This window comes from Mizuhopecten yessoensis, unplaced genomic scaffold (assembly GCF_002113885.1).
Source record: "Mizuhopecten yessoensis strain PY_sf001 unplaced genomic scaffold, ASM211388v2 scaffold6731, whole genome shotgun sequence".
In the NCBI taxonomy this organism is placed as follows: domain Eukaryota; kingdom Metazoa; phylum Mollusca; class Bivalvia; order Pectinida; family Pectinidae; genus Mizuhopecten; species Mizuhopecten yessoensis.
The window spans coordinates 38,781-49,300 of NW_018406696.1; the positions used below are offsets into that span (position 1 = coordinate 38,781).

At 34.5% G+C, this 10,520-nt stretch overlaps 1 protein-coding gene across 12 annotated transcripts in view; it reads left to right on the top strand.

Moving 5' to 3' along the window:
• Positions 1–6,713, top strand: part of LOC110452580 — a 38,695-nt gene extending 31,982 nt beyond the window's left edge. For all 12 annotated transcript variants that reach the window (XM_021501194.1, XM_021501196.1, XM_021501197.1 and 9 more), the window contains 9 exons: positions 1,570–1,678; positions 1,771–1,911; positions 2,436–2,562; positions 2,892–2,977; positions 3,779–3,854; positions 4,064–4,152; positions 4,322–4,391; positions 4,775–4,915; positions 5,059–6,713. In XM_021501194.1, the coding sequence (XP_021356869.1) occupies positions 1,570–1,678; positions 1,771–1,911; positions 2,436–2,562; positions 2,892–2,977; positions 3,779–3,854; positions 4,064–4,152; positions 4,322–4,391; positions 4,775–4,915; positions 5,059–5,133 (914 nt within the window). In that variant the 3' untranslated portion in view covers positions 5,134–6,713. The remainder of the gene's footprint in view (positions 1–1,569; positions 1,679–1,770; positions 1,912–2,435; positions 2,563–2,891; positions 2,978–3,778; positions 3,855–4,063; positions 4,153–4,321; positions 4,392–4,774; positions 4,916–5,058) is intronic.
• The last annotated feature ends 3,807 nt before the right edge of the window (positions 6,714–10,520 follow it).

Sequence of the window (10,520 nt, forward strand, 5' to 3'; positions counted from 1 at the left end):
CCAATTGAATTCACAGTCATATATATGGTATGTGATTAATACCTAGAATCTTCTCAAATGTAACCTTCTTTAATTCAATCACATATCTTGTGTTTCAAAATGTTTTTTGCTGCTTTAAAAAAATAAAGTTTGACGTTAATAAAACAATTATTAGCATTTCAACAGTGCAGTTTTCAAGCCGTTGCTATTACCTCTTTGGCTGTTCCTAGCTTTTAGCTACATCTTTTGCAAACCGTATGGACTCCAGTCCAAATTAATACGCAATACTAACTTTACCTGTAAGCACATGTACGTTCTTCATGCATACTGTCGTTTTACACAGAAAACCTAACACAATTGATTCGGTGCTTTATAGAGTAGAAAATTTAGACATAGATGAAATAGAATTCGCGCTCATATCTGAGTGGTTGATTTATGAATATTGTATTCGGTAAAGGCGGTTATAGTGTAGTAATTAAACAAACATTTTGGCTTGTAGTTTCCATTTTGGAAATAGAAATTAGTAAATGCGATTCAGTCATATTTTGACTGGTGATGCTTATGGTATGTGTGAAGAATAATAACACAACACATGTTTGGCTTATGTGATTCTTATATAAATGACATTTTGTATTTGTTTTGAACGTCTATTGTCAGCAAATATACCCGAATAAAATATGTGTATTAAGTTTGCTTTATATCTCTTATTTGAAATGTAGTGCATGTGATTTGATTATATTATAACAGAAATATTTATTTCGAAAGTTATTCATTACATTGTGTTGAAATATTTAAAAAAAAAAAAAATATGTTAACAGTATTTTAAAATTAAACCGTTGAAGATTGTATGCCCGTATTTCCAATGTTATTTATACCAGTAAGCCATAATTGCTAATTTAACAATGCAAATAAGTCGTGTAAACGAAGAAGAGGATTAGCAGAAAGAAAAGCACGTGGTGAGGAGGGACTAATGGTAATGAAATAGTTTTTGAGGAATCAGAATGCATGTAAGTATACTGTGTACGGACGGTTAAATAAAATGTGTGATTAATATGTGTATGTGTGTATCATATCGTGTGTGTGTGTTCAGTTATGAGATCACAGTGTGTAATGGGTTGTTATACACAGTCACCATCACGACAAAATCAGCAACATTTAGCCGCATTACGTGTGTAATAACCGACGCTTGCTGCTAGTGTTTTAACAAAGAATCCTTAACATCAGCGAGTAGTTGTCCATTGTTCCCTTAACTTGCATGTATATGCACCTGGCAATTTGCATTGTTCAATTCTTTTCCCCGTCTTTCATTGTATATCTCTTCTGCTATCAAGCTTAATGATTTTGAAAAAACCCATCAGACACGATAGCGTGTGTGTTTTAGCACAAACAACTACAAATCAATCTATATTATCACAATGGGCTTGATATCGGAAGTACTGAACCTATCCATCATATCTACCCTTCTAACATGTTTGAATATCGCTTCACTGACATACTCATTCCGACTCTTGCGCTATTTCGTTATTTTGATACAGATGTTTACGCCTATGACGATGTATATCATATACTAAATGACATATCTAAATATAGGTACTCAGCCTGCTTACCTGCGTCGTTCCCGAACCAATGTCTCCAAGTTTGAAAATGCCATGCCAAGAAGTTACACGTCAGTGCACGGCCGTCCGGATAGAGATCTGAAGTAAGTCACTCTCTAAAATACATTCAAATGAAGGACTATCAATTGAAAGTAGGTTCTGATTGCCTGTATACGATGGTCTATTTACCTTGTAGAGTGACTCCAAAAGCAGAAAATGTCAGACGAGTCGACATACCTTCAGCGGGTGCAGTACCTAGAATACCCCAGTCGCGGGGACGATCTGGAACTAATCCGGACCCTGGAACTATAGAAATTCCGGAAACGACAGAAAATATGTAAGTTATCAAATGGGAAAAAGTCACATAGTATAAACAGATGAATGCCGATGTGGTTTGATTGTATTATGTGACTTTGGCAATCGGTGAGATGTTAAGTACTTATACAGAATAATCTAAAAATGCATTGCCGTGACCTTTCGCAACACAGTGAAACCTGCTTTAACCTACCACAACAACGCCTGCTGCTGATTTTTTTTTTTTAATTTATTTATTGAACAAATCAGATTGACACAAAAATTAAAGAATTGAACAAATTTCAAATTATGACTTTGATAGGATTCCGGATTATGTAAGATTTTAATATGGAAGATAAAACTCCATGTAAAAAACAATCCAAACGTGAATTGTTGACTAGAATACACGTCAGCATAATCTTATCATGAATAAAAGTATAATGATTCTGTTTTATTAACATTAACATGAGTCGACAATTGAATTTTGCGAAGTCTTTCTATGCGACTCTCCATGAGAGAATACTGTCATGCTAAAATGTCAATTTTTTGGGCGTTTCCCTTTCACAGAGAGCATGACGACCCTGCCTCTATGGAGGCATACGAGGACTTGACGGACCGTCAGAAGATGATGGCCAGCAGGACCTCCAAAACTGCCAGTCCTGTTAAACCGCCCGCCACTCCAAATCCTTTACGGGTAAGAGACCATAGGGTAAAAAAGTGTTTTACTGGTAAATTATTCAAACACTTATTTCAAATGTGTGTATTTCTAGAACAAAATAAGAAAGTTTAACAAATATTTAGCATAGCATTTGCAAAATGTATTATTTCACTTTAAACGTGAGACTAAAATTGATACGTAAATATTTGTTACAATTCAACACCATAAAGCAATACAACTAAAACGCATTGTCGGAAGACAATGTCATGCTAATAGAGGTGACTAAAATGTATTTAAAGTATAGATACGCATTAAATTTGTTATGACGAGACAACTGACTATTGTATTATTCCAATACAAAACAGGGAAGTGAATTACCACAGATGATTCCAGAAACGGAACGTAGCGAACTGCATGCAACATTTAAGAAATTAGATACAGATTCCGACGGGTACGTATAACTCTATGCTATTGCCAAAATGAATTTGTTTTCAAGTTTTATTTGCGCTACTTGTGTCTGAATGATTACACATATTCAGGAAAATGTAAATTAGCTTATGATGAAGCGAAACGATGTTCTGGAAGTGTTATATGTTAGAAAAGCTGTCTAACATGAATTAACGATCCCGAGTATAACATTTTAAAGTTGCATAAGATATCAAAATATTCTTCTTAATAAAACAACATTTCATATTTTACGTAATTCAGAATGACAAGCTGCAAGAAAAATGAAAATGACATTTTTATGTAAATCAGAATACGTTATCATGTTAATGAAATTGTATATTTAAAGTAAGTTATTCAGGATAAATATGTGTTAAAAAAGGGATAATAATACCTCAAAATCAGGACTCAAAATCGATAAATAAAACGTAGGGACTACGGAGTAACCAAAACAACACGTCCTAAAACTCAACAAAAACAACTCGTCCTAACACTCAACTAAAACATCACATCCTAACACTCAACAAAAACAACACGTCCTAACACTCAACAAAAACAACACGAACAGAAACTATATGTAAGAGGTAATGTGTAGAGCTAGTTTTACCTCGACCACATGTGAAGTTGTAGACTAGATAAACAACTAACTTATTAGTCAAAGTCGTGGTAACACGAGAAGATGACTTATGTAAGGAGGCGACAACTATTTACCCGCGAAATCGGTTACATATATATGGTTTGCAGGTAGCTATCGATTCGCATATATTTCACAATTTCTAGTATCATAAATATTTGTATTTCTTAACAGGCATTTAAAGTTTGACCAGCTACAAACACAGTTGCCCAAACAGATGTCCCAGCAACAGGCGCGCTTTTTAAAGGAGGTATATAACATGATTATGTATTTCATAATACAAATATCAAAATGTTAAGATATATAAGTTTGAATAAAATTAAAAATAAAATAATACGACAATTTCAAAGTACGAACTTAAGATATTTTGTTTTTAATTTCAGAATTATAATAATAGTTAAACTTAAGGAAGTAAACTACTGTCGTAAGAACAATTAAAACGTTATAATATTTCAATAGGTTTACGACATTACAAGTTCCAATACGTTCTTCGGTGTGGATGAGTTCCTGTTGATGTCTTCCCTAACCAAACTAGTGACAAATATGAGGTAAGAAGCACAGTAACACTTGTTTGACACATTTCGAATATATCTTTATTTCACTTTAAATCAATTACTACATATTGTCTTTTATCCAAACAATAGTGTAAAAACTGTCTTTAAAAAAGGATTAATGTTTAGCGTCAGCATGTTTACCTTCTCAATTTAACTTTTGCAGTACCTCTCTCCAAGCTACCTTCCAAATGTTGAACTTCAACAGCTTAAAGGTTGATATAATAGCTTTCGTGGTAAGTGTCATGTTCTAATCTTATAAATTCCGTCAAAATGAGCGGATTTCCTTCCTTCACAAACTTTGCACAACATTATGTTAGGTGCTACATAATGAATATCACAGCTATTGGACCGCCGGTTCGTTATAAATATCTTTTAAATATGTCCAGTATTTTACATGTTATCCCTTAAGGAGCCCCGATTGAGGAAGTTGTCAACATAAAAAGGGAAACCTCCTATCAAATCTTGTTGTTATCGGTCTAGTCGCCCTTGAAAAGTAGTCAGTAAACAGTTTAAAGACTGAGGACGGACAGTGTATATAAATTACGATAGTGATCAAAGCTGTAACAGTAGATTTATTATATAAACAATCGGTTTTATGATTACCTTTTTTCTGTAGGAAATCTTCCAATCAGTGGACAGAGGTCAGAAGGGAAAGATTTCATTAGATTCTCTCCGTGAAGTGCTGAATGGAATACTGGGTCGAGATCTCGAAAGTGACACTGCCCTCTGGAACAAAATCGTAGAGACTGTCAACCCTGTAAGTCAGAAATTATAGAAAGGTTCTATTAGAAAACATTGAACGCATTAAATCAAAATAACAGGCAAGACGATAACATGTTTCATACAGATATGCACCTATGTTATTTATCGATGTTTAATAGGATTACCTTTTTATTTCAGAGTGAAGCCATCCAGATCACGAAGATAGAGTTCCTGGCCTACATCCCTTACTTCATGTCGTTGAAAGAGTCTTGATGTGGCGTCTTCATTGATCATTGACATTCCGCAACAGAACCACAGTAGGACATTAAACTCACGAAGACAACTAATCACTTTCTGTGTGATAAAGATAAAAGATCGTGTTTAGTCGTGAACTTTATAATGGCAGTAGCCTACAGAAAACCAACAGTTATATTACATAACAGCATAACCATTTTTACAATCTGCCTTGGAGAAAGACTATGGTGTTGAGTAACGCGCTACATAATGGTGAAGGTCTTCTGGATACGTGTGTGGCTACTTCTCTACCGATCAACGGCTACGTTTACATGTTTCTTCATTCAACATGAAATAGGTCCGATCTCAAAACACACAGTAGTATTGTTGAACATCACAAATGCTTTTCTTGAAAAATAAATATTAAACACTCTCTTTCATGACAGAAGTAATTGCTATAAACCTGTATCTGTCCAGTTAACTGTGTCAGCGGTACCGTGTACCGGTATGTTACTTGAGGAGATAAAGTGATACTCGTTTTAGTAATAATTGTAACATAATTATTGTCCTCTCTCAACAACATTCTGTGATCATTGTTCATTTTCTAGTCATATATATATTTACTTGCATGCTTTGTTGAAATGTTATTGTCCACATTCCAATGTCATTCTACGCTTACATCACCAGACTTAGATTTTGTTTTACAAATATGTCTGTATGTGCTTTGTTTTGTCCTAAATTCAGTTTCAACATTCTTCGTTAGCATATAAAGACACACAGGGTAAGCTTTGAATCATTGATAAAGAAGTAAATGTGAAACACCATGCATTTATTGCTCTGTGATTTAAAATAACCTCACCACACCAAAGCCTGTTGCAGAAAATAATTTCACTGTGATGTCTCTAATCAATGCAGGCAAATTAGATTAACTTGTTACAAGTGGTAACACCAAAGATACCATTTCATCAATTAGTTGCGTGCTCGTAATGCTAACCAAACCCTATACTGATCCTAAAGCTTAGAAGCAGCTTATAAAGATGTTTATTTTAACGTATCAAGATATAAGCTAAAATCTGATAGTTTAGTATGTTATATCGTTCTCTAGACATAATCTTGACGGTGTGAGACTTAAAACTCCACGACGTACAATGTACTAGTGTCACCCAATATCAACCATGGTCAAACTATCATAATATTCTTATACATTTCCCAATATTCGACATAACCATTTGATAGGATTTTAAAGTGAATCTGCTTTAAAATATGCATCAAGTTTCTGTATTCAACGTTGCATTCAGAAGCTTGATCCATTTTCCCATAGTGTCTTTCTATTTAAGCATTGTACATCGCAATATATTTATTTAAAACGTTTCCCATTAACATAAATCCAATACCAATACGATTGCATCAGCTGTCTACACGTGTGATTATGTAGTAATCATGACTAACACAAATTAATTTTGTTCGTCATGGTTTGAACTGTTTTAGTTGCTATATCGACATGATTGTATCTATCGAATTAGTAAAACACATAACAAGGTCATCGCCGATGGTCAACGTATATATAGTTAATGTGTCTTATATGTATCAGTTGGAATAAAATTGTTTCACGCTCTTAAGTAATCTTGTTTTTATAATTACACATATTTAAACCCTTAATTAAGAATGTTTTTCTGTTACACACAAGACTGACGATTTTCATGTTTTTGCACAGTTTCAAAATACATTTCATCACAAACGTATGTGCTACATGGGATATCAAAGTTAAGACAGGCAGTCAGAGGTACGGGTAATGTGTTTATCCATTCCGCCCCTTAGTGGATGTTAAAAATTGGTTGATTCACCTTACCTTCTAATCCAGATGGATTCTTTGATTTTGCTCAGTTACCAGTTGCACTCCCTATTGTATTGTTTCTACGATGTCTACCTTTATTTCTAGCGTAGACTTTCTGTCCATTGCTTCAACCTTTCTGATGTTTCTTAAGACGTGTCCAAGAATTCCGGCCAGTTTCAACAGTATATGTATGGTTTTAGCTGTTACATAGAAATTAGTCAACCATCCCTGTTTTGGCTTCCTTCATCAACTCATGTTTCGGATACAATTATAGTTGTTTGATGTTATTTTGTGGTAGGATCTCTTGTTGAAAATGATTCAGACCCTCCTACTATGTATGGTATAATGACCATGCCGTTTATTGTTTCTCCTTGTTGGTACGTTTTGGTTTCTTGAAGCCATTATCCTTGCTTTCCCCCCATTTTTTCTACATTCCTTATCGATCATTCGGGGTATCCACATTGTCTGGGCCTGTTTGATGTATTACTTTATATTTTCCATGTCCTCCTATCCAGGACAGTGCATACTACCTCCAACTTCTGGTGCAATGGGTGGCGTGAACTGAAGTTGAGGTCTGTGTCAGTCGTTTTCTGTATATCAGTAATTTGATGAACACTTCAACCCTTTTTACAATAAGGATATTCAAGAAAGAAATGTGACCGTCTGCCTCTTCTTCTGATGTAAATCTTACCAGCGGAGCCTTTGGCATCAACCTGGTTTAGGCGATTTGAAAGTTTGCTTATCTCACCTTTTTTTTTTACTTCCTTTTAGATAGCAATAGATCGTTGTCATAGTTAAGGACGGAATTGGTAAACATATTATCCGTCCCATCGTCTTATCTATTTATGTTTCAGCTTTTTTTTGTAAATATTTTTACACCACAATCAAAATAAATATATAAAGTAAATTGGAAAAAACTATCATGAACATCTTTGGCTGTAAACATTATAGATTATCAATAAATTCCTGAATTATGTTTCCTTATTTTTACAAAATGCGTTTTGTGCAATGTAAATGAACTATTTTTACCACTGTACGACATTGCAACTTTATAACCTAACGACAAAATTCAACAGGAAACAACCTGTACAGGTACAGGAAACAATCTGTACAGGTACAGGAAACAATAGTCCTGCTGTATCCGAATGCATGTCGTAAGAGCCGACTAATATGTGTCCCCTGCAGAATCGGACATTTTCTTCAGTGTCTCCTGCTCATGATCAGTGGACATTGCTTAGAGACCAAACTTCATGTGCTTCCCCATTGCAATATTTCGGAGTCGATATCTTTCCTTTTGTCTCTCTTCGTTATTGTCTCCTTTAGCACCCGTCTTAATGTATTCAGGACATTAAACCCCAAACATCGGTACGAAACCAATCAGAAACCATTCGTAATTTCCGTCAAATTAGGACGTCTCTGGTTGAAAACATTGAAGTAGTTCTTTTTGTTGATACTTTCATAATGATATTTTAAGTTCGTAGTTTTATCTTAAGGTTGCACAAGGAATCTTCAACCTGTTGAAGGAGGCTATTACCAGGCAGAAGCAAGGAAAATAGAGGTTCCCCATCGAGTGATGGTTTGTTATCACGTTTATCTTAACTCGCGTAAGTTAATTATCAAATTGTATAGACACCAAGTGTTAACCTCATCTCCCACAACGTTCCTATTCCGTCTTTGCGTATTGCAGAGTTATCTTCTCTTGAGAGCAGGTATTGATTGTTACGTCATTTGTTTGTGAGAGTAACGTCATCAATTTTTGAGAAAACGACGTAATTTTCTCACACGAACCAATGACGTAACAATCAATACCTGCTCTCAAGAGAAGATAACTCTGCAATACGCAAAGACGGAATATCACATCTAGAACAACATATATGTTTCTTGGGAATATATTATTCCTGTTTCGATCGGGGAAGCAATGAATCATGAAATATGACGTCACAATGGAAGATGACGTCGCAAAGCATTGTTACATGACGTCATAATTAGAACATTGCCCAACGAAGTTACCCACTATTTGAAAACCAAAAACGTTTATCAACACAAAGAATGTTTATCATATGACTGGTTCTAATTCCCAGCCCTGATTGGAGGAACGACGTCATGTGACGAGTCTGTAATCATGTTACAGACCTTGGTCTATGAATAGAAAAGTGTTACAGACCTCGACCTATAAATAGAAAAGTGTTAAAGACCGCTACTAAAAATAGACCTTTGTAATTTCCCAGCCATCGATTAACAGCCAATTGCAATCTTATCATCTGCTACAGACCTCGTTCTATGAATAGAAAAGTGTTACAGACCTCGACCTATCAATGGAAAAGTGTTGCAGACGGCTAATAAAAATAGGCCTAGGTTATTTCCAAGTCAGTTTGTAATTCTGTTACCAATCACACTGCTGAATTCAACTACAAATGAAGTATCTCATCAAATTCTGAACTATGTGAATTTTGATGTCGATTGTGCAAATAATATTTACTTGAAATTAAACATCACATGAATTGAACCTGAAATTCAATTTTTGTGTATGGTATTTTATTTTTGAAGTCCTTCACTCTGTGATTACAAAATGGTCCATGCCATCCATATGTTTACGACCTAACAAATTATTAATCTCATTGTAAAATGTCATATAACAAAACAATTGTGGACTTCAGTTTCGGTCTATCCCTGATTTACGGACCTTGTCAGAACAATATTCACCTCGGCCTTCGGCTCTGGGAATGTTGTTCAGACCAGGTTCGTAAATCAGGGATAGACCTCACCTGAAGTCCATAATTGTATGATATACTTTCTTACATTGAAATAAGATCTGCACCATTCTAAGAGTGGTTATCTGACATGTTTTAAAAAATGTAGGAGAAAATTTCCTGACAAAAAATCAAATACTGAAATGAACAAAGGACAAGAACTTTTGCAAAAATTGTCATATCAAAATTCTTTTAAGGGAGACACAACTTCATGTCATGATTATAATGTATACCAAGTTTCAAAGAGATCCATTGAAAAATGTAGGAGGATATTGCTGGACAAATATCAAATACTGAAATAAACAAAGGGCAATAACTTTTGCAAAAATTGCTGAATCAAAATTCTTTTCAAGGAAACACAATAATATATTATTTTTATTTAGCCTACTAAGTTTCAAAGAGATCCATCAAAAAATGTAGGAGGAGATTTCCGGACAAAAAATCAAATACTGAAATGAACAAAGGGCTATAACTTTTGGAAAAATTGTTGAATCAAAATTCTTTTAAGGGAGACACAACTTCATGTCATGATTATAATGTATACTTACTTTCAAAGAGATCGGTCGGAAAAAGTAGAGGAGATTGCCGGACAAACAAAAGTTTACGTCGGACAACCCCATTTCATTCTACTTCCATCAAATTTTACGGGCGTATAAAAACAAAAAAATCTTGCTAAGCAAGATAAAAATAATTCATATTGGTAGCCCATTGTCTGCTTTTTTTCTTTTTCATTTTTAACTATAACCACTGCCAAAATATTGGAAAAAAGTCTGCTTATTCTCATCAATGCAATAACATTGTACATAAGGAAATTATGTGAAAAAAGCATCAAAGAAAGCATG